The 24,536-nt window shown below is 32.9% G+C and overlaps 2 protein-coding genes and 1 long non-coding RNA gene across 3 annotated transcripts; 2 read left to right on the top strand and 1 right to left on the bottom strand.

Annotated features, from left to right (window-relative positions):
* The first annotated feature begins 6,988 nt into the window (after positions 1 to 6,988).
* On the top strand, positions 6,989 to 16,153 carry LOC112000172 (UDP-N-acetylglucosamine diphosphorylase 1). The gene is given in 14 exon segments (XM_065763730.1): positions 6,989 to 7,139; positions 9,125 to 9,163; positions 10,203 to 10,268; positions 10,271 to 10,294; positions 10,422 to 10,534; positions 10,670 to 10,743; positions 11,787 to 11,830; positions 11,956 to 12,038; positions 12,137 to 12,214; positions 13,447 to 13,590; positions 14,222 to 14,289; positions 15,118 to 15,232; positions 15,345 to 15,501; positions 15,859 to 16,153. Coding segments are annotated over 14 exon segments (1,140 nt in total). The 5' UTR covers positions 6,989 to 7,102; the 3' UTR covers positions 15,957 to 16,153.
* A 1,450-nt stretch (positions 16,154 to 17,603) lies between these two features.
* LOC112000168 (uncharacterized) lies at positions 17,604 to 20,701 on the bottom strand. Its single transcript, XR_002881690.2, has 3 exons — positions 19,746 to 20,701; positions 19,285 to 19,463; positions 17,604 to 17,901 (listed from the first exon to the last, which is right to left on the bottom strand). It is a non-coding gene; the product is annotated as an uncharacterized LOC112000168 (long non-coding RNA).
* A 630-nt stretch (positions 20,702 to 21,331) lies between these two features.
* Positions 21,332 to 24,071, top strand: LOC136063391 (UDP-N-acetylglucosamine diphosphorylase 2-like). The gene is made up of 5 exons (XM_065763735.1): positions 21,332 to 21,532; positions 22,137 to 22,204; positions 23,037 to 23,151; positions 23,264 to 23,420; positions 23,777 to 24,071. Exons 1-5 carry the CDS (start codon positions 21,347 to 21,349, stop codon positions 23,872 to 23,874), a joined length of 624 nt encoding a protein of 207 aa, XP_065619807.1. The 5' UTR covers positions 21,332 to 21,346; the 3' UTR covers positions 23,875 to 24,071.
* Positions 24,072 to 24,536: the final 465 nt, after the last annotated feature.

Genomic DNA, 24,536 nt, shown 5'->3' with positions numbered 1-24,536 from the left:
CATAATATATTAAGAGCTTTGCAAATCAACTTGTTAGCACTTCTAATATTTCTAACCAAATATTTAAGGTTCAAATTCCCTATTCATTTGTTATTGATGCAAAAAATAAAATAAAGAAGACATAACACATTAACACGGCGGGAAGAATCTAACTTTAGGAACTCTCTTTGATTTTTCTAAACCCCAAATTCACTCCAACCCCAATTATTTATTTCCAAATTTATTCCATTTGATTAAGATTAACATGGGTTTCCAAATTAAATACATTTTCACTCAACTCAACTAATAAAGTTTTTTTTATCATTAAATAAGAAATATATAATTCAAACTTCATACCCACACCAAAAACCACCTTATCAAGAAATTAGACATCAAAGGTTCAAAGTCTACCACATCTGTCATTCTATCAAAATCAAATCAAATACATCTCACTATCATCTCTAATGGGAATGGACCAACATGTGGTTCATATAGTCACATCACATGAGGGCGAGAGCCTAACTAGTGACTTTCAATCTCATTTTCTACGTTGATTAATTCAATTCTCTTGACAAGTACGCTGCTTCATGGGCACGCATGGAAAAGATGCTCACGCAGTGTATAAAGTGGAGGCATATTCCTTTTCTTTGCTCCCAACGATCACAAAAATAACGAAACAATGAAATTATAGATAAAATAAGGGTTGGCATATCCCTATCTATATATATATATATATATATGCAAATTATGCGATCATCATAATTAATTGGTACAAACAAGAGTGCTACATATGCAGAAGGCCACAGATTCATACGTGAGAACCATTTCACTAGAGAAAATCACTTCTATAATCAGTATAAACTAGTAAATAAGCATATTTTTCTTTTCAATAAGTAGTCGAATAACACAAATTTTTTTTTTTTTAAATAACTGTTAAAGTGACAGGTTCTGATTGATATAAAATAAAAGTGTTGTCAATGATAATATAACGTGAAAATAATGTTACACTAATCATATATAATCTATCACCTTAACAACTTGTGAAGAAAGATGTGAAATTTATTATGATATCCTAGGTATTATTAATAACTTTTTCCAACTTTTTTTTTTAGAAGATATCTTTTTCCAACTTGCTTACTTTAGAAGAGCACTTGATAATTACGTCCATTGAGATTAAATTTATGGGGTTCCATTAATACCCGCTAGGTTCCATTATTAGGGAATGAACAATGTTCTTGTAGGGTTTTGGGCATAAAGAAACGAGTTTTAATTAAGAACTCTAAAGGTCTTTTTGAAAAATAAAAATTAAGTTTTTTTGAGGAAAAAAATAATAATAAAAAACTTCACAATCTAATATTCATAATTTCATATAATATATAGATATATATATATATATATATATATCCATAACCTTAAAGCACTATTTCACTATAATTTGCTAAACACTCAGAACGCAAAATAGTTTTTTAGTTAAAGCTCTGTATCACAAATGATTTATTACTAAAACTTTAATGTTAAAGTTCTACTTCCTACATTTATTTGAGTCTTGAACGTATTTATGGGACTATATAAGATAAGACTTAGATGCAGTATTTAGATGCTGTTTTTTAAGTTTTTTTTTTTTAAGATTCTGTCATGTTAATATTTTCTTATAGGATGGAAGTGTATTTTTTAGTTAAGTAGCTACATGCATATAGCAAAATTTTAAAATAGAAACTTAAGAAACAACACATAAAGTATTGTACCTAATTTTGTCTGATTATATATATACAGACACGCTAGTGCATTCGAGCTGGCAATCAATACAATGAAATTGCAAAAGCTAGTGAAGTGTAAGTCATGCGCAACACGTACGTGGAGCCTGTTCTTGAGTTGATTGTTGCTGTGGATTATTCAAGATGAAGAAGAAGAAGAAAGGATCATCATCACCTATATCTTTATGTTGGCATAAAAGAATGTGCATGGAATGGACACTATCCACTAGCTAATAGAATTAAGTCAAAGAAATGTGACATCCAAAACATGCGTAGATGTGTTTTTTCCTAGGCATTATTGCTACAAAGTTAAAAACTTTTTTTTTTTCTTTTTTTTCTTTTTGACAATATTGATGATGAGTAGTGAACATAACTAACATTTACGAATTTACCAATCACAGTTAATTACTTTAACAATTATTAAATTTGTTGTGAACAAATTTGTATTTGTTACATTATTGTTTTCCAAAATGAGATTAACCTTATATATTGGCCATAACATAAAGTGAAAAATTCTTAGTTTACATAAACAATACAATGTAAAGTCTATATTATAGGTAAAAGAATTCTTCAAATGTAGCTATTAGTTGTCATTTTGGGAGAAAGTGTATAATATTTTTGCCTATAATGTACACTTTACATTATACTGTTTATGTAAACTAATAATTATTGTTTGTACTAATTGTTTGTTATGGTGGGAATGGTCAACTAAATAAACCGTAATTTGTTTCATTGTCATTTAATATTAGCTTTTGGGATAATTAGTCATGATAAGTTAACACAGTTTCCACATAAATTTACCATAGAAAGTTGTTGAGAGGTAGAGAAACTGATCAGAAAGTTCCACTTAAACTTTAATTAATGTCGGTAGCTGGGAAGGGTTAGTATATTTCCAATCTTTTCAAGAAAAGATTTCAAAAATAAAAAGGGAAAATTATTTCTTTTTTAATTTAAAGTATTAGTCCAAATAAGTATTAAATAATTTGAAAAGATTCAAATGATGATTTTGCATCCTTCATTTCTTTGTGCATGTTAAGCTTAATAAGCATTTATCTACCTATTAATGTTTTTGGAAAATTTGATAACCTAATTATCTACAATGTTTTTGAGTACTTCCAATATCCAACCCCAACTATATATTTTTTTTCTTAATTTGTTAATTGATAGTTTGGTCAATTGATGAGTCAAGCTCATCTATAGTTAAAAAATAAGCTAGATATCAAAACATACCTTTTCTTTTTCCTTTTTTTTTTAATGTGACCACTTTCTGCTTTACCCTTTTCTTTAATGAAATTTTCTTCTTTACCTTAAAACCCTGTTCATTAAGTTATATTATGTAGCAAACTACTGCCCAAATCTTTAGTTGACTGGTCCTCGCCAATTAGTTTCTACTGCAGCAATGATTTTACACAATTCACCTGAGTTCTTTTCCTATTTGGCCCTATTTTCAAAGTTAGGTTTCATCTCTAAGGCCCCATTTGATGGGTGATTTTGGAGGATAGAAATGGGGAAGAGAAAATAGGGAGAATTTTAAATAGTGCCTTTGTTAGATTGAGAGGGTGATTTTGGTGGAACTGAGTGTTTTCTTTCTAGACTCACCATTTTGGGGTATGTTGTTTTCTGCCCAAGCTAGAGAGAAAATTAGAAAGAAAGAGTGGTTTAGAACTTTAGATGAGAATTTACGTATCGGCTCCTCTCTTCCCTCCCGTTAGTTTCCTTTTCTGTCTCTTACTTTTCCAAGCCCTTTTGGTCAATACCCCCAATTTTATTATACGTACTACACTTGTACTATAGTATTGTTATAGGAAATATTGCACTTTGTACTCATATTTTGGACCTTTGTAGTTTGTACTTGCCCCATTTAACATACTTCTAGATTTTAACAAATGATGACTTAGATTTCTCCTCATTTTTTTTTCCTTTATATCTACTTTTCATTTTTTTTTTTTTTTTTTGAGAAACCACTTTTCATTTCATAAAACATGATTGAACTTTTTTTTTTTCTTTTATTTTTCCTCTAAAAAAAAAAAAAATTGGTGTCACGTTAAACTAAAATTTAGATACACTTAATTGCTCATAATTGGTAATAACTCTTTCGTGCATTGCCTATGAATCCCACGTTTATGTGAACAGTCTGAATTTGGCAAGGATGAGATGTAAAAACTTACACTATCTAATAAGAGATTGTCACATCAAATTTTTACTTAAAACTCAATAGATCTTACTACTCATAATAAGATCTCAATAACAAGTCTAATGACCATGAGACCCATCTTATATGACATAAGATTTTCTAAAGTTCTTTAGATAACTCCACCAAAAATTCTTAAAATCTTATCAATTCCATTTGAAATGATTAGAATATATTTTATTGCATCATCAACATTAAAAAAAATATATATATATTGACTATCACAATTTTTGTTATTTATTTAAACTATTGATGACATGGTAAAAGATAATCTAATCAATTCAAAATGAATGATAAAATTTTAAGAATTCTATGGTGGAGTTAACCTAACAAGTCTAGATGATCATAGCCCATAATTCAAATGGTACACTAAGAGCACATCTCCAAATTGCATGCACATTAATTTATATAATTGTTATCTAATCTTACCCATGTATCCAATTTATTTTTCTTAATTTTGGTGTCATTTATTATACTCAATACAAAATATGAGATAACAATTTAGTTATAATTATAAACATAACTTAAACACCTCATAATGTTCTATTTTCATTCCTAGAATTTTAAAAAAAAAAATTTATATTTTCCCCTTCAAATTTTAAATATCCCTCATTTGCTCTAACTTTGGATAGAAGATGTTCCTCTCACCATCCTAATGTTATCTTTAGTTAATGATATTCTTTTGTCTTTCTTCTCCCCAAAAAAGGGGGGCTTTTTAAAAATATTGGGAAGAAAATTCAACTTCAAGCAAACTCCACCTCAAGGGTTTGAAAAAATCATTATTTATGTGGTTTTAGATCTGTTGGGACGATTGGGGCCCATCTTTATTGAACGGATCAGAATGGCCACGTGCAGATTCTTTGCATATCATAGAAGCATATAACATAACAACTGAAGCTGAAGCTTTTCCATACCATTGAAGGGAGAAATATATAATACAAAGGTTCAAAACCAACTGGAAAACGATAGCAAGAGTGAACAAGCTGAAGCTGAACAAGCCACGGCAGTAATAATTAAAGTTTGTTTTTATTTTCATTCTATCTCCTTCAGCAATCTATCCCTGAAGTGCCAAGTAAATATTAAATAAGTGCCGTTCATTAAGAAAAGTTAGCTATATAAGATCAATTTCTATTAATAATAAAATGGCATAAGTTTGGTCCAAAAGTTACATTAGTTTTATAAATATTGAAACAAACTGTTCATAAACAGTTTGAATTTGGCTTGAAAAAAAAAAGTGTTTATGTTCATTTATTTAAAAAACAAGTTAAGTGCAAGTCTAAAGCTTAGACTCGATTATTAAACGATTTAAACTCAAACATGATTATTTGTTTGTGAACAAACTCGTGAACATGAAATATCGATTTAACTATATATAATATTATATTTTTATATGTATATTTATCCAAAAATATATTTATATAAACTTTAAATTAGATTGTATAAGTTTCTCAATATATTCATATAGTATTAAATTATTTTTTGAAACTTATTTAAGCTATGATTTCATAATATATATATATATAGAAAAAAAATAAGTTAATTAAATAACTTGTGAACAAATTCACCCTTACTACCTTATAGTCCTACCCAAAAATGTTACATCTGTAACCTAAGAAACACAGACATGGATATAAGTACACAAAACGGAAATATAAGCAATTTTTGAAAAATTATAACATAACATCCTAATACAATATTGGTATAATACGAGTGCAAAATTAGTACGATATCCAAAATAAAATGTATATACCCTATAATTTACAATATTTTTTCTAACAAATTTTAAAAAACGTGTTATTATTTATAAATTAAAAAGTATGCCGACATGAAACGTTAAAAGTAAACTTCTGCATTTCTCTTACTATAATAAAAAACCAAAGCAATTAATAGTAGTGTGGGTGATATTCTCCATTGTCTCGTGGGAGGTGAAAATAAAAAATTTAATATAATATTATATATATATTTTTTAAAAATGGTATGAATGAAATACAGTAGAGTAGGCTAGGTGGTGGTTACTCCTTCATCTTGTTTAGACACTGAAGAATAGATTCTTGTCTTCTTCGCCACTGTTCTTCTTCTCTCTATAAGCTTAGCTCAACCACCAACCAACAATAACAACACCTATAGCCTCTGCAAAAAAAAAAAAAAAAAAAATCCCAACAAACAAAATTTTCTCAGAGAATGAGAGAAACGCAGAGTGAAGGTGAGAGCAACAATAACAACAACAGCGGTTCCTGACGCAACAGCCACCGCAAGCTTTGCTAGAGAGGCTCAAAGATTATGGCCAAGAAGACGCTTTTGCCCTCTGGGACGAACTCTCTGCCGACGAACGAAGCTTTCTCGTCAAGGACATCGAGGTCATTTCATTTCCATCTCCTCCTCCTCCTCCTCTACCATCTAGATCTCTCTATATCTCTCTCTCTGAATCCTGATTTCTTTTTCCAATTCACTTCGATTTGAAGGCTCGGAAGAAAACGAGTTTTTTGAAATATGAATGTTGCTTTTTTCGCTGGCGGTTTCTTTCGCTTTTTCTCTCGCGCCAGACACTGCATAACAAAAAAAAAAAAATCAAAATTTGCTGGTTTTGAAATTTCCGATTTCGTTATTTGTGATTGAATCTTTTTTTGTTGGACTGAATTTCGTTGATTCTGTAAATCAAATTCGCATTTCCTGATTTCTTTCGCTTTTTTCTCTCGCGCCAAACAGAGTGCAAACCAAAAAAAAAAAAAAAATTGATTTAGAGATTTCCTTTTTTTTTTTTTCTGAATTTCATTGATCTGTGATTGAATCAGTGTTTTTCGAATTGAAACGAATTCATTCTCATTATGAAGTTACGAACTGTTTTTTTTTTTTTTTTTATTATTATATATATATAACATTTTTTTTTGTTATAATTGATGATGATTTCTTCAGAGTTTGGATCTTCACGGATCGATCGGATCATTCGATGTTCGCTTCAATCTCACAGTGAGAATCTGCCTCTCTGTGAATTTTATATTCACACTGCAATTCCAATGGTCTTTAACTGTGAATCACATGATTCGGTTTGAGATTTCAGGTTTGCCGGCGGCGGCAATTGAGCCGGTGCCGGAGAGCACTGTGTCAACGCTCGAGGAGCGAACACTTAGGAGAGAAGAGAGAGAGCGGTGGTGGAAAATGGGTTTGAAGGCTATCTCAGATGGAAAATTGGCTGTGTTGCTTTGTCTGGTGGCCAGGTATTGCTATTTTTCTTTGTTAATGTGTTTTTAGCTTTAATACATACTTTGATTTGCTATATTTTTTTTTGTAAATTGCTTTTACTTTATGTTCAACTTTATACCCAAATAAAAAAAAGTTGATTAATTTAATGATTATATTTGAGTGAGACATAGTTTTGGTATAATGTAGCTTTTTGAGATTATGTTATGCTTACTTAATCATAATGTAAAAGTGGTCACCTTTAAATGTTCTGTGTTTTTTAACTTTAATACATACATAATCTGCTATTTTTGTGTAAATTGCTAATACTTTATGTTCAACTTTGTGCAAAAATAATGATTATATTTAAGTGAGACATAATTTGGTATAATGTAGCTTTTTGGGATGACAATTGATGATAGTTATGTTTAATCAATCATAGTGTAAAAGTAGTCGCTTTTAAATGTTCTATAGATAGTCTCACTTTCTGGATGCCCACTGATGCTGATTAAGAAGTCCACTTAATTATAGTGATGCAATGATTTTAGCTTTTCTGTGATTAATCATTATTTGCAGCAAAGTTGCTTTATAGGATTCCATAGCCTTCTTATTCGAAGAAACTATGGAAAAAGAAAAATTCTTAGGGTATCCTCTTGAAGATCATTAATGTGAAACCTAGGCCCCAATCTGTTAAAAGAGAACACTTTTGGGAATATTTTAATTATATTTTTTAATTTTTATATCTTTCTGTTTAAGGACTTAGCTGTAGGGAGCTTTTATTATTTATTTTTTTTTTAAAATCTATTTTCAATAAATAAAATTACAAGATAAGATACTTTTCAAGCTGCTTCCCCCCCCCCCCCCCCCATTCTCTCTCTCTCTCTCTCTGGGGGTGGGTTACCCATGCACCTAGTAAGTTTTGAACTCATAACCTCCCAACTCTCAACCATTTTTTGGAAGGAGGAAATGCCATTTGATTTAGAGTGCATTGGCCTTTTCCAAGCTATCAACTATTGAGATTAATGTACCCAAAAGACAAGCATTTGAGTGGAACTATTTTGCATGGACCTTTAGATTCCAATGAGCTCTAACTCAAATGGATAAACCTTCCATACAAGATGGTATGTAAATATATTGCATGGATCTTGAGATCCTTTTTGATAAGTAATAAATTTTACTGATGAGAAAACTTACATCAAGTATACAGGGGATATTCTATATGAATAAACATTTGGGTTCTAAGACTACAGTGATCCATAAAATCTAGTAAATTATAGCAAGGATATGCTCCTGCCGCCATCATCCACTCAAGCAAAGTTCAGAATCATTGCAATTCACTTCTAAGATAGACCTCTCACAATCCTAAAAAATTCTAACATTTATTTCATGCCAAATGCACCACATCAAGTAGTGAGGAATAGCCTTCCATGCATGGACCTTGAGGTAAATGTTAGTTTTGATTGATTACAAACAAACCTTCTATAAAAGATGGATTGTAGTTTCAGTTACGTCAACTAATAAAGTATCTTGTTGTCAAATAAAGGAATTAGGATCAAATCATGCTTACACCAAAAAAACCCGTTGGTGTATTGGCCTGATAGTATTGAAAAATCATCATGGAGTGGATGTATAATTGTATATGTTCAAATTCTTCACATCTAAAAATAAAAAATAAAGAAATTTTTTTTTCTATACAAGATGGATCGTGGGCATAGAATATATTTGGAACTAATGGGAAGTTTAGAGCAGCTAATATAAATGGTCATCTGAGACGCCATGCAAGGTGGAGGAGATTCCCCCAAACTGATTAAGAATAAAATTTTGTTGATTAATTTTTAAGACCCCATTGGGATGCATGTCATACTGCCTCCATGGGATGGGTTGCTCTGCAGATACTTTAATTTCATGTATAATTCTACTTGTTAGATATTTGTTTCTATCCTCTCTCTTCTTTTCTTTGCTCCCTCTGGCATGTGTCATCTAATTATTACATGTGTTTTTTGTGATTGAAATGTAATTGCAGGGAACTCGGCTGGAAGTTCAGATCCAAAAGGGTGTTTCAGTGAGTATATACCAAGTTAACTTCATGTTTAAGCAATTTTCTGTGGTGCGAGTTTCATTTGCTGATATGTCTAATCTAAAGGATTGGTGTTGAACTTGGAAATGGCAGAGATACAGGGGATCAATACCCTGCGTCTCAAGTTTCTCTCCTACCAATCTCAAAGAGTTGTTGAATAGGAAATACTTACAGAATGCTAGGTGTGGATATTGAGATAGTTTTAAAAATTTTAAATTTTTTATTTTGCTTACGTTGGTCAACAATTAGGATGGTTTAATAAGACATATCCTAAAAATTGAATACCTGACTGTTTACAAAATCATAGCTCTATGCTTTGTCACTACAAAATTGTCTTTGGTCTAGCATGGGTCTTGTCAATCATAGCATCATGTTGTTCCTTCTGGCATTGGGCAAAGTTTTCTGTCATCTTCTGTTTGTCCTTGTGCTTCTTTTTGATATGCATGACCTTGATGGAGAAACTATTTTAAGTTCTCAACAATTACATTTAATTTTGACCTTTCATCTTGCCAGCTATCCATTTGACATTTTTAGTTCAGTATACTTGTTTTGGTGGACATTTCTGTTCACTGTCTAGCATTTTGTGTTATGCTAATAATATTTTTACGATTTAAAATTCTCATGAAAATAAAATTTATATTTTGGATAAAAATTGACTAAAAACTTCTATTCTCGTACTTGTAAAAAATATCTAAAATTTCAGTGTCAAAAATTTGAAAAATTTTGTTTGCATTGCAAGACTAGAGAATACAAACTTTGATATTCATCTGTTTTTCCTTCTTATTCTTCTTTTTTACTTAGGAAAAATGAATCTCCTCTATTTTAATATTATGTATTTATTATTTTATTTTTAATTACTTTTGCTAACATTGTTTAACAGAAGCCTGATGGTTTTCTATAAAGGATTTTATGGCAGTTCATATTTTTCAGATTTATGTGATTCTTAAGCTTCCATGAGGTAGATTACAACAGATGGTTCTTTTTCTTTTAATCTTTTTTAAAATTATTTTTACTTCCATTTTAGATATTGGGCTTCCATCTGGCAAGTCACTTTTCCAACTTCAAGCTGAGCGAATTTTATGTGTTCAAAGATAGCTGCTCAATCTACAAATGAGGGTAAGGTTTCTCTCTCTCTCCAAAAAGAAGTCTGAGTAAACAACAGAAAACCCCCATGTTCAGTGTTCAGCTATATATCTTCTGTTATTAATACATTATTTGACATTTTATTTTCATAATACTGCAGGCTCTGCTGGATCAGTGCAAATACATTGGTATATAATGACTAGTCCATTTACTGATGATGCCACCCGCAGATTTTTTGAAAGTCATAGATTCTTTGGTCTGGAACCTGATCAAGTAAGAATATATATATATATATATATATATATATTTTTTTTTCTATTAGTTCTTTTTTGTTCATCAGAGAGGAGTAAAAAAAGGAGGGGAGGGCGTAGGTCTTTCTGCTCACATTGAAGGATATGCTTCTTGCAGGTCACCTTCTTTCAGCAAGGAACTATACCTTGTGTTTCAAAAGATGGTAGATTGATTATGGAGACTTCATACGAGTATGATTTTTTTTTTTTTTTTTTCTCTAAATGAACTGAGCTGGATTTTGTAAAGTTTCGTTTCTTTTCTGCAAATTAGCTGATTTTGAGCTCAGATTCTGTTGGAACCCTGTCTTTGGTTTCTACTCAAAAAATTGAATCATTTGGTTGCACAAATTATTAATGTATTGAAGAGAAACCAAGCAAAGGTAAACTATAGTATGATATTTTATTTAATAAAGTAGAAGTATGAAGTGCTTAGAGAGCTGAAGAATTCAACAAGTCCAATTTTAACTAGTTACAAAAGAAAAGATGGTGCTGTCAGCAATCAGTCGTCAAGGTTTAAAAATTCCTGAATGTGCCATCTGTCTGATGGGTTAACCTTTGTTTTGAATTACTACTACTCAATCTCGACATTGCAACTTTGAGCTGCCTAAAATTTTAATAAATGGCATTTAATTAATTTGATTGGTTTGATCTTCTCAGAAGTATAATCTAATGGTGGAGATCAATTAACCTCTCCATCAAAGGTTAGAAGTACTATGAATTGAAGTGCCTGCAGGGGCCTGTTGGGGCTCTAACATTGTTGCCAACAGAGGACATAGTTTATGATTCATTTATTAGGGGAAAGCACCACTATAATGAAAATGTACAATATGCTTGCAAGAATATTGTGGCCCAATATTGCAATGATGTATACATTTTTCCATGCTGGTTTATTTGGGTACATATGCATGAACTTTTAGATTTGATAGAGAATTGAACTATTCCCATTTGAGTCAAAACATATTCATTGAGGCTTTTCTGAAATGCTGAAGAGAAGATCACCTGTAAATCTTGAAGAAAGAATGCCTTAAGTTATTTTAAAAAAAAAGTTTGAGTGTTTTTTTTTTGGGTGCATGAAAGAGGTGGTCCTTACTGTATTGTTTCTCAAAAAGTTTCATCATTTAAGGTTTTTATCCAGACAGTTACTAGGATCATTTCCGATTCTTTTGTTTTCTTTGTTTTCCAAGTTACTTTTCCATTTTGCCAATATGGTGGTTACATGAGTTTATTTTTTAAAGCCAGGTAGCTAAGGCTCCAGATGGGAATGGAGGAGTATATTCAGGTATACTTTTCTAAAACAATTCCAGTTAACATGATGAGTACAACAGCTAAACTTTATTTCCTTTTTACTCACATTTTGCTTGGACAGTACTCATTGGTTTAACTGGACCACTATTTGTTGATCAGCTCTAAAGTCTTCAAGGTTATTAGAAGATATGGCCACGAGAGGGATTAAATATGTGGATTGCTATGGTGTTGACAATGCACTGGTCAGTTTTATGTTCTTTTACTTCTCTTCTTCATGTTTGAAGCTCTCGAGGCCTTGTTTTTTGATGTGAGAATATAGTAATTAGGGTCTTGAAAGCAGGTCCGTGTAGCTGATCCAACTTTCTTGGGATATTTCATTGATAAAGGTGTAGCTTCTGCTGCAAAGGTTGTCCGTAAGGTAACTACTTAATAATAAATGGACATGCATGAAAGCTTCAATTGTTTAATTTATTATTATTTTTATTTAAAAGATAGATTTGGAGAGGCTTCTGAATTGATTGTGATGCTTTTGTTACGCTACTTGAAGACATCATTTCCCAAATTTGAACTCTCCCTTTTCTCTGATTATGTACTGGATTTGTATTTGAGCATTACATATCTACTACAAAAAAGAAAATGCATGATTAATTTGATTTGTGAATATAATTTTCATTACAGTAGACAAAAAAAAAATGTGGCAGGACAAATTGGAACATTTGATACATGTGCTTGTGGTGGGTTCAGGTTTAGAAGGATTTGTGGATCTAGGATTAGAGTTGTAGAAGAAAGGTTTAGGGTTCAAAATTGGCTAGATAGGGTTTAATGGGTTTTTTTTTTTTTTTTTTTTTTAAATAGCTATACGATGGGGAAAATACGTGGGGTTTTATGGTTTTGATAGGTAAGAGGAATAGAAGAGAGAAGGGAAGGGAAGGAAAGGAAAAGAATAATAAGGCCAACATGCCTCAATACTAAAAAAAAAAAAAAAACTCAATATTTTCATTAATCAACTACAAATATTCTTCAATTGCATTGAGCACAAATATTTATGAAGACTCTTTCTTATATTGGTAGTATTAGGACTCCTAGTTTGACTAGTAACTAAAAATCTAATTAGTTAATAACCAATAAAAGCCTAACTTGGACTCATTGAAAATAAAGATTCTTAGGATCTCCTAAAAACTTTAGACTCAAATTACCCTTAGTTCATAATAAATCTTGAATGGATGAATTTACAAAGTAGTAACAAATTAATCTTCCATAATTGCATCACTTTGATAAACTATTATAGGCATTGAGGCCATTTTTTTATATGTTAAATGATAATGAATTATAACTTATAAGAAGTGTTAACATATAGAGTTTCGTAATATTTTAACAGATCGGTTGGAATGGATCTGGCTTAGCATCTACTTTTTGATTTAAATGAATATGACATAATAGATTAATCAACTTACTCTCTTACTAATGGGTAGAAGCTTTAAATAAATAGATAATGCATAAATTAGACTGCGGTTTGATTTGTTTTACTAGGACAATGTCATTATTCTTACCAGGAAAAAATGTCATTATTCTCTGTAGAATCTGTTGTTTCTTATATACACTAGTATAATGTTGTCTAATGTCTTAATTTCATGGACTTGTTGGTTTCAGGCATATCCCCAAGAAAAGGTTGGTGTGTTTGTAAGGCGAGGTAAAGGTGGACCTCTTACTGTAGTTGAATACAGTGAGTTGGACTCATCACTGGCTTCTGCAATCAATCAACAGACTGGCCGTCTTCGTTTTTGTTGGAGTAATGTAATGTCTGCTGCCTCATTGTTTCATCTAGTTTTCCATGTTTACAATACAATATTGCTTGCGCATTGACATAATTTTCTAATTATCTTTGGTCCCAATTGTGCTGGTACCAAAGCTTGGGGACTAATACTTTGTTATTGTTTATGTTGTCTCAAATGTGTGCAAATGACTCCTTTGAAATCCTCAACTCTTACAAGTTCTTTTGAAAATTTTGATTCATGAAAGTAGGGCAATATGATCCTACTGTCCTCACCCCCCCCCCCCTCCCCCCCCCCCCCCCCCCCCCCCCCCCCCCCCAAAAAAAAAAACAAATGAAAAGCTGTGAATTTTGCATGATGCTTGTGGGCATGATGCTTTATAAGCTGTTAATTTTTACGACATTGTATGTTGACATGCCATATATAATAAGCAGTATGTTTACATTCATATAAGTATATTGAATGCTCAATACCAGCATGTTTGGCTTCCTTCTCAATGTTTTTAGTGAAATTTGATATTGGAACCATAGAGCATCAGATTATGCTGTGCATTTTGGCTTCTCATGTGCTTATTAGTTACTGTTGCATTGATAATGGTTTTACCTTCTTCCGGAGTTTTCTTACACGTTTGCTCATCGCTTTCTGCTTTTTAGGTGTGCCTTCACATGTTTAGCTTGGATTTTCTTAACCAAGTGGCAAATGGCCTAGAGAAAGACAGCATGTTACTCTCTCTCTCTCTCTCTCTCTCTCTCTTTTCATTGATTCTATTCTAGCATGGTTAAATTCATTATCATTTCCATAATCTGAAAATTATGGTTCTTTTATGTAAACTAGATACAAAATTTTTGTTGCTAATATTTTATTTATAAATATAAATTAAGAAAAAAAAAAAAGATAAAAAATTTTAGTCTCTCTGTTAACCCATTAAATCATCAACCAGTGAGGTGCTGGCAGTCAGGGTCTGCAGTTAGTTTATGCATGCTGCTAACTGATGCATTTATCTAGCTTTAAATATAAATAGTATCATTTTTTTTTTCTGGTCGAGTTCAAAGCTCTCTTTGCATAGTCTCTGCTTGACTTTAGCAAGTAATGCTGATTGAATGAGTCATTTGGATTATTTCTAGCTTAATAGGAAATAGGTGAACATATTTGCTTTCTCATCCATGTAATTTAGTCCAATACTCGTTTAGCCTCCTGAGGATGAGGAAGATCCATAAACATTACACATATAGGTCATATAAGGCTAAGGGTCCTTGAACGCCTGTAAGTAGTGCAAGGAAGAACCTGAGTATTGGAACATCCATTTTGGTATCTATCAGTAAACTCTAGGTGTTAGATATGTCTACATATAGGCAAAAGCACTGATTAAATGTGATTGCATGCAACATTAGTATATCATATGGTGGCCACTAAATAGAAGAATGCTAGTTCTCAAATCTGAAATTTGTTTTGCAATGTAACACATCACCATCATCTTATATCAGTAGTTAACCTATCGTTTATGACTATTATGAGGATGTTAATGTGCGCATGTTTTTTTTTATGGCAGTTACCATCTTGCTGAGAAGAAAATTCCTTCTATCCATGGGCATACAATGGGATTAAAACTAGAGCAGTTTATTTTTGATGCATTTCCATATGCTCCTTCTACTGCACTTTTTGAGGTGAATTTGTTTTCCCATTTCTCACTGTAATTCCTGCAGTTACTCTCCTTATATTCTGATTCTTATGAAGGATGCTTGCTTTGAACCGGGAAATTTTTTTGTCAATATTCAGGTATTACGTGAAGAAGAGTTTGCCCCTGTAAAAAATGCCAACGGCTCAAATTATGACACCCCAGACAGTGCTAGGCTTCTTGTTCTCCGACTCCACTCTCGTTGGGTAGTTGCTGCTGGTGGCTTCTTAACACATTCAGTGCCCTTATATGCAACTGGTAACTTCACGATTTATTTTGTAGGCATTCTTGCATTTCAATGGAAGCATATAAAGTGCATTCATGAGCTAAAAAGAAGGAAGTAAAAGTGAAGGGAAATGGAAAAAAAGGGAGGGAGGGCTTAAAAGAAGTAACCATTCAGATTCTATTAAGGTTTATCAATGTCACACTAGCTTTCGGGAATTATTGCTGAATGGAACAATGGCGAATGAGTATAACATGAAAGAGAACAAGAGAGAAGAGTGAGGGCCTGAGGGGGGAGTCAAAGCATTTTATTTGTTTACAGCTGTAGGAAATAATTTTTCTATGTTCTTAATGTCATTCTTAGTCCTCAGGCATAATTGATCTTATTGCCAGGTGTGGAGGTGTCACCACTATGCTCTTTCGCTGGAGAAAACCTAGAAGCTATATGCCGTGGAAGAACATTCCATGCGCCTTGTGAGATTACATTTTAGTTGAGTTCAATCTATATATTCTCAAATTATGCGGCTCTACTTCAACTGATGTTCGAATGAGTGAGGTTCATCTATCTCATGCATGTATCAAATAGAGTGGATGAAATGCCGGTATATGGATTAAAATTTTTAGGATATATTGGGCTTGTCAGGATTGATTTGAGTATATGAATATATTTTGTGCGTTTTATTTTTGAGCTGTGATGCCCCTTCATTTCTAGTCATGTGCCCCATTTGTGGTCGTTGCTTTGCAAGTTCAAACCATTTTGAGTACCAGAATGGGATATCAAGCTTCAATTTTGATGTTTTCAATTAATGATAGTTATTTAAGAATTAATTTTTTCACTAAACTCTCCATAAATGGAATGCAAGAACGGTAGTATGCAAGATGCTTTGAGAGATGTGAACGGTCTATTCTTGATATTAAATCTCTATTTTTTCATACTAATTGGAATGTTTCTTTCAAATCTCCTCCGTGTTATTCTTTATTAGGTATGCTCGAGTATTGTAATTTGAAAATTTGATTGCACTGCTTCCTGCATACAATGCCAGAGTACTCGGGTGATTTTATTTTGGTTCAATAGATTTCTGTTGCTTAAAAAAATAGATAAATAAACTAAACTAAACATTCCTTGAAACATGTATGAAAAATCACAAAAACACGTGCATTTGTAAGATGAGAGAATTACCGTTCAAAATTTTCAGCTCCTAATTGTTTCAGGGACTTATTTGTGCCATGGTAAAGAGACACCTTGTTCAGCTATCCCTTAAATGTGTAACTAACGAATATAAAAGAAAATTGTTTAAATGTTCAATAGCGATGTGGCTGATGTGGAGAACCATCAGAAGGTGATTATTAGTCTACTGATATATAGGAGCCTAATGACAATCTGTTGAATTGGCTAAATATATGTACTTCATCCACTCTCTACTAAGATAAGTATGCTATTGCTAGGTTGTACAAAGACTACGTATGCTCAATGAGCGCGGTCCTTGAATTTTTGCAGTCTTTCTAGCCATGCTGCATGGACTCTTAGTTGATTGCACGGTTTTAATTCCAAACAAAACAATATGTATGAAGCAAACAAACTTGAGATTGGCTGTATAAATGGAAATTATGTAATAAACAAGTTATTATTTTGTAATCCTGATGCACAAGGCTCTTCAGCAGATTCAGATTGAGTTAGATTTCTCCCTACTGAGATAAATCACCGTAAAACAGCGTTCACACCAAACTTATCGAAAAGCAACTTTTGTACACAATTCTGGAAGAGGTGAATAAACCAAAGCTCTCCTGAGGTTAGCTAAACAAGAAGGCAGAGCAATTCCTTTTGCTGCACATGTTCTAAATCGTGTTTTGTGAATTATAATGTCCACCATCTCTCAAGCCCCTTCACTCGAACTCTTTGTTCTAGTTTAGTACCTATAAAGTGGGGGAAATCCTATCCACAAACCCCACTATTCGAGGCTAGACTGTTCCATATTCCACTGCATTCTTCTCTAGGGCTGCACAAACACCCCTCGGCTAATGGCTACAGGGTTTAACTAAAGTAATCTTCTTTCTTTGAACTTGTATTTCGAAAATCTCAAAGGCAACCAACTAGATAAACATGCACTCCAATCTCCACCAAAAGTTTGCACAATGACTAGTGTGGGAAAAAACAGTTGAGTCAGTTTTATACTGCGGGTCACAGATAACAGAATTTCTTTTTCCTTTTTTTGTGGGTAAGGGGTGGGGTGCCAACATAGAAGGATTATTAATTCTTAGATCACATCATGCAGATTTGAGAAAAGATCAGATTAAACAACATTATTGAACCCAGAATCCAATTTATAAATCTTTAAACTATTGCAAGACACCAATCCATGGACTGTAACTCTTGCTCTGTTGCAAAAGCAGCATGCAAAAAAAAGTTGTCGAACTGGGATGTGGTAGTCTGGGAACCTGACAACGATGAAGTATGTATTAAAACAAGCCCATGCTAATGTCAGCTCAGTACATTCATGATATAACATCAAAGATAATATATTATTTTTATGACAATCAATTTAAAAATTTAATGCCAGCCATAATCAAATTAACTAACTTATGAGTACAATTACTCTAGAACTTTGACAGCTGCTGTTGATGGCTTGTGATATATCAAATTCATGACAATTATCAAGCATATTAATGGTAGCCTAAACATTCCCAAAAATAAGTACATTATGGTAAATATCATCAGAATTCCTATTCCATTTAGCCAAAAAGACAGGTTTTTCCACTAATTAATCTTCCTTGAGTTGCCAAAAAGAAAGTAAGTTCATCAAAGTCAAGATTTAGTACATCTGAGAGTTCAAAGTGGCTTCAAATCAAGAAGATTGAAATATTGCATTTATTCTTCAAGGACAAGAAAATCATGATTTGGAGGAGGTTGTGAACGATGGGTGTCAGATTTCACAGAATGACTAGAAGTAATGCATTATATAAAACTCTCCACAAGTAATTTTTTGACGTGACAAATCCCATAACTAGATCACAAGACAGATAGCATGGGAAATTAATAATTTAGATGTCTAATGCCCATGTGAACCTATTATTCATGGCAGTTGGACCACTTTGAATGCCCAAAACCAAGTGTCAGAAAATAGAAGAAAGCCACTCAATTTTTTCACTTGTGTGAAAATCATCTATCTATATTTACTTACCTGTTATTCCTTCTCTTCAGATGTGAGGATAATTTAAGTAACACCACAAAGGCTCTTTTTAAAATTTACTCCTAAGTTTGATATGGCTTGTGTTCATGCTGTTAGTATTTTAAGAAGAAGAACAGGGTGACACTTGAAAGCAACATTTTTTTTTTGGTAGCACATCTGCAGTAATAATAATTATTACGGGGATAGAGGGTGAGGTCGTGAGTTTAAGATCCACTGTGTGTGTGTGTGTGTAACTCACCAATAAAAATTAATAAATAAATAAAAGTCTATGTTTACTCCAGACCTCATAGTTAGAGCCCTCATAGAGTTAACATTTTACAAGATGGTTGAAGAAACATCATTGTTAAAAAATTGATAAAGGAGTCCTAATCTAAATATTTTCCCCCTTTCTCACACAGCCTCTATATTACAATTCCCTGCATTGAATTCCCACATACTGGAACCTTAAACATTTTAAATATTAATTACATTTTGTAAAGGAATAAGGAAACAATTGCTATGATAATGACTCTGCCCAAAAGAAATCATTTAGATAGATTTTGGGGGCAAACATACTGTGGTCACCAGAAAATCAAGGAGAAAGTAAAAATTCATAAATAATGACGGAAATACAATATAGTGATATACTTACATTAGAAACAAGGCTTTGGTGCCACTAACAACTTTGTCTGTAAGAAACACATTCTCCTTGCATGTTTAACGATAAGGTGACATCCCCAGCAGTGGCTCCAGGCAAGCCAATTGGTGGTGCAGAAATTTATAAACGGACTCAGTTGTCATGGCAGCTATACGAACAACAACACCTATTCCCTGCACACACACAGAAATACACAGGCTAGCAATTTATTCAGATAGCTCAGCAATATGACTGTAGTATAATACTTATGTTAAATGTTCAGAAAAATGTTAGCAACCTTTCAATTGGATCTTCTAATACATAACCAAAGTTTGAAGGCATAGAGGGAGTAGAAGAACAATCGCATTGACATCTAAGTATGAAATAACCAATGAACTCTAGCTCATATGACACCTCTTCTTAATAATAGAGTTAAGGTAAAGTCATAGGTACCCTTGGGTGTGTGTGTAACTTACCAACAAGAGAGAGAGAGATCAGATAACACACTTTGAGCCCTTATTTATGATCTACATAACAAAAAAACTCCTGCATTCTGATTTCAGCCACTGCAAATAGCAGAACTGTTTTTGTGACAATAGGCATATTAAAAATTGTTTTTAAAGGTGAGTTGAACACACCACATCGAATGCACACAAGGAGAGCAATCTTTGCATCCTAGTTACATAACTTTGAAGTAAAAACATGAAAATGAACTAAACTTGATTCCTGAAAAGTACTATAATAAACAGATATGAAGGCAAACTGGTGCGGACACAAGATACAAGCCCCCAATTACACGCACGTATAGGAGAAAGAAGATGGCCCAACCTGTAGCCTTATGGCTAGGGCCTATTAGTCATTGGGCTTGAGTTTCAGCAAGCCCAAATATTTAATAATTAGGGTTTCTTTAGGGTTTCTTTATGTTAGCTATTTAAACACTTTTTGGGATTATTGTAAGACAGTTTTGATGATTATTAAAAAAACGTGTGTTTTCTTTTACTGGTGCTGACTCCAGTTTGCTTGGTGCTGACTCCAAGCAACCCCTAGGTGCTGACTCCTAGGGTTTTATCTCTTATTCTATTGTTTTTGTGGTTGTCCTACGTCAGTTTTGGTATCAGAGCCAGGTTGGTTATCTACTCTGATCATGAGGCTTTGCGTTATCTTCATTCTCAAAAGAAGCTGAATTTTAGGCATGGCAGTTGGGTTGAGTTTCTGCAACGCTATTACTTTGTGGTGAAACATAGGGCGGGAGTTGAGAATAAGGCCGCTGATGCACTAAGTCGAAGGGTGTCTTTGCTATCTGTCATGAGTGTTAAGGTTACTGGGTTTGAGCGACTTAGGGATGAATATGAGTCATGCCCAGATTTTGGGGAGCTCTACATTAGCCTAAGTAATGCCCCACGACCAGTCCTGGATGATTATACCCTTCGAGATGGTTTAAAAAAAAAAAAAAACTCAATATTTTCATTAATCAACTACATATATTCTTCAATTGCATTGAGCACAAATATTTATGGGGACTCTTTCTTATATTGGTAGTATTAGGACTCCTAGTTTGACTAGTAAACTAAAAATCTAATTAGTTAATAACCAATAAAAGTCTAATTTGGACTCATTGAAAATAAAGATTCTTAGGATCTCCTAAAAACTTTAGACTCAAATTACCCTTAATTCATAATAAATCTTGAATGGATGAATTTACAAAGTAGTAACAAATTAATCTTCCATAATTGCATCACTTTGATAAACTATTATAGGCATTGAGGCCATTTTTTTATATGTTAAATGATAATTAATTATAACTTATAAGTAGTGTTAACATATAGAGTTTCGTAATATTTTAACAGATCGGTTGGAATGGATCTGGCTTAGCATCTACTTTTTGATTTAAATGAATATGACATAACATATTAATCAACTTACTCTCTTACTAATGGGTAGAAGCTTTAAATAAATAGATAATGCATAAAATAAACTGCAGTTTGATTTGTTTTACTTGGACAATGTCATTATTCTTACCAGGAAAAAATGTCATTATTCTCTGTAGAATCTGTTGTTTCTTGTATACACTAGTATAATGTTGTCTAACGTCTTAATTTCATGGACTTGTTGGTTTCAGGCATATCCCCAAGAAAAGGTTGGTGTGTTTGTAAGGCGAGGTAAAGGTGGACCTCTTACTGTAGTTGAATACAGTGAGTTGGACTCATCACTGGCTTCTGCAATCAATCAACAGACTGGCCGTCTTCGTTTTTGTTGGAGTAATGTAATGTCTGCTGCCTCAATGTTTCATCTACTTTTCCTTGTTTACAATACAATATTGCTTGCGCGTTGACATTATTTTCTAATTATCTTTGGTCCCAATTGTGCTGTTACCAAAGCTTTGGGACTAATACTTTGTTATTGTTTATGTTGTCTCAAATGTGTGCAAATGACTCCTTTGAAATCCTCGACTCTTACAAGTTCTTATGAAAATTTTGATTCATGAAAGTAGGGCAATATGATTCTACTGTCCCCACACCCCCCTAAAAAAAAAAAACAAAAACAAAAACAAAAAGCTGTGAATTGTGCACGATGCTCGTGGGCATGATGCTTTATAAGCTGTTAATTTTTACAACATTGTATGTTGACATGCCATATATAATAAGCAGTATGTTTACATTTATTGAAGTATATTGAATGCTCAATACCAGCATGTTTGGCTTCCTTCTCAATGTTTTTAGTGAAATTTGATATTGGAACCATGGAGCATCAGATTATGCTGTGCATTTTGGCTTCTCATGTGCTTATTTGTTACTGTTGCATTGATAATGGTTTTACCTTCTTCTGGAGTTTTCTTACACGTTTGCTCATCGCTTTCTGCTTTTCAGGTGTGCCTACACATGTTTAGCTTGGATTTTCTTAACCAAGTGGCAAATGGCCTAGAGAAAGACAGCATGTTACTCTCTCTCTCTCTCTCATTTCATTGATTCTATTCTAGTATGGTTAAATTCATTATCATTTCCATAATCTGAAAATTATGGTTCTTTTATGTAAAATAGATACAAAATTTTTGTTGCTAATATTTTATTTATAAATATAAATTAAGAAGAAAAAAAAAAAGATACAAAATTTTAGTTTCTCTCTGTTAACCCATTAAATCATCAATCAGTGACATGCTGGCAGTCAGGGTCTGCAGTTAGTTTATGCATGCTGCTAACTGATGCATTTATCTAGCTTTAAATATAAATAGTATCATTTTTTTTTCTGGTCGAGTTCAAAGCTCTGTTTGCATAGTCTCTGCTTGACTTTAGCAAGTAATGCTGATTGAATGAGTCATTTGGATTATGTCTAGCTTAATAGGAAATAGGTGAACATATTTGCTTTCTCATCCATGTAATTTAGTCCAATACTCGTTTAGCCTCCTGAGGATGAGGAAGATCCATAAACATTACACATATAGGTCCTATAAGGCTAAGGGTCCTTGAATGCCAGTAAGTAGTGCAAGGAAGAACCTGATTCTTGCTTCTGGGTATTGGAACATCCATTTTGGTATCTATCAGTAAACTCTAGGTGTTAGATATGTCTACATATAGGCAAAAGCACTGATAGAATGTAATTGCATGCCACATTAGTATATCATGCGGTGGCCACTAAATAGAAGAATGCTAGTTCTCAAATCCGAAATTTGCTTTGCAATGTAACACATCACCATCTTATATCAGTAGTTCTTAACCTATCGTTTATGACTATTACGAGGATGTTAATGTTCGCATGTTTTTTTATGGCAGTTACCATCTTGCTGAGAAGAAAATTCCTTCCATCCATGGGCATACAATGGGATTAAAACTAGAGCAGTTTATTTTTGATGCATTTCCATATGCTCCTTCTACTGCACTTTTTGAGGTGAATTTGTTTTCCCATTTCTCACTGTAATTCCGGCAATTACTCTCCTTATATTCTGATTCTTATGAAGGATGCTTGCTTTGAACTGGGAAATTTTTTTGTCAATATTCAGGTATTACGTGAAGAAGAGTTTGCCCCTGTAAAAAATGCCAACGGCTCAAATTATGACACCCCGGACAGTGCTAGGCTTCTTGTTCTCCGACTCCACTCTCGTTGGGTAGTTGCTGCTGGTGGCTTCTTAACACATTCAGTGCCCTTATATGCAACTGGTAACTTCACGATTTATTTTGTAGGCATTCTTGCATTTCAATGGAAGCATATAAAGTGCATTAATGAGCTAAAAAGAAGGAAGTAAAAGTGAAGGGAAATGGAAAAAAAGGGAGGGGGGGCTTAAAAGAAGTAACTATTCAGATTCTATTAAGGTTTATCAATGTCACGCTAGCTTTTGGGAATTATTGCTGAATGGAACAATGGCGTATGAGTGTAACATGAAAGAGAACAAGAGAGAAGAGTGAGGACCTGAGGGGGAGTAAAAGCATTTTATTTGTTTATAGCTGTAGGAAATAATTTTTCTATGTTCTTAATGTGATTCTTAGTCCTCAGGCTTAATTGATCTTATTGCCAGGTGTGGAGGTGTCACCACTATGCTCTTTTGCTGGAGAAAACCTAGAAGCTATATGCCGTGGAAGAACATTCCATGCGCCTTGTGAGATTACATTTTAGTTGAGTTCAATCTATATATACTCAAATTATGCGGCTCTACTTCAACTGATGTTCGAATGAGTGAGGTTCATCTATCTCGTGCATGTATCAAATAGAGTGGGTGAAATGCTGGTATATGGATTAAAATTTTTAGGATATATTGGGCTTGTCAGGATTGATTTGAGTATATGAATATATTTTGTGCATTTTATTTTTGAGCTGTGATGCCCCGTCATTTCTAGTCATGTGCCCCATTTGTGGTCGTTGCTTTGCAAGTTCAAACCATTTTGAGTACCAGAATGGGATATCAAGCTTCAATTTTGATGTTTTCAATTAATGATAGTTATTTAAGAATTAATTTTTTCACTAAACTCTCCATAAATGGAATGCAAGAACGGTAGTATGCAAGATGCTTTGAGAGATGTGAACGGTTTATTCTTGATATTAAATCTCTATTTTTTCACACTAATTGGAATGTTTCTTTCAAATCTCCTCCGTGTTATTCTTTATTAGGTATGCTCGAGTATTGTAATTTGAAAATTTGATTGCACTGCTTCCTGCATACAATGCCAGTGTACTCGGGTGATTTTATTTTGGTTCAATAGATTTCTGTTGCTTAAAAAAATAGATAAATAAACTAAACTAAACTAAACATTCCTTGAAACATGTATGAAAAATCACAA

Source organism: Quercus suber, unplaced genomic scaffold, assembly GCF_002906115.3.
Source record: "Quercus suber isolate HL8 unplaced genomic scaffold, Cork oak 2.0 scaffold_521, whole genome shotgun sequence".
In the NCBI taxonomy this organism is placed as follows: Eukaryota; Viridiplantae; Streptophyta; class Magnoliopsida; order Fagales; family Fagaceae; genus Quercus; species Quercus suber.
Note: the sequence above shows the minus strand (reverse complement) of the source record. Positions and strands in the feature narration are given on the sequence as shown.

Excerpts from the sequence above, each read along its gene's own strand:
- LOC136063391 (XM_065763735.1), top strand. The coding sequence starts at position 21,347 with ATGTTGTCTAACGTCTTAATTTCATGGACTTGTTGGTTTCAGGCATAT. Across the intron at positions 23,152-23,263 it reads CTTCTACTGCACTTTTTGAG|GTATTACGTGAAGAAGAGTT; the intron begins GTGAATTTGTTT and ends GTCAATATTCAG. Across the intron at positions 23,421-23,776 it reads AGTGCCCTTATATGCAACTG|GTGTGGAGGTGTCACCACTA; the intron begins GTAACTTCACGA and ends TCTTATTGCCAG.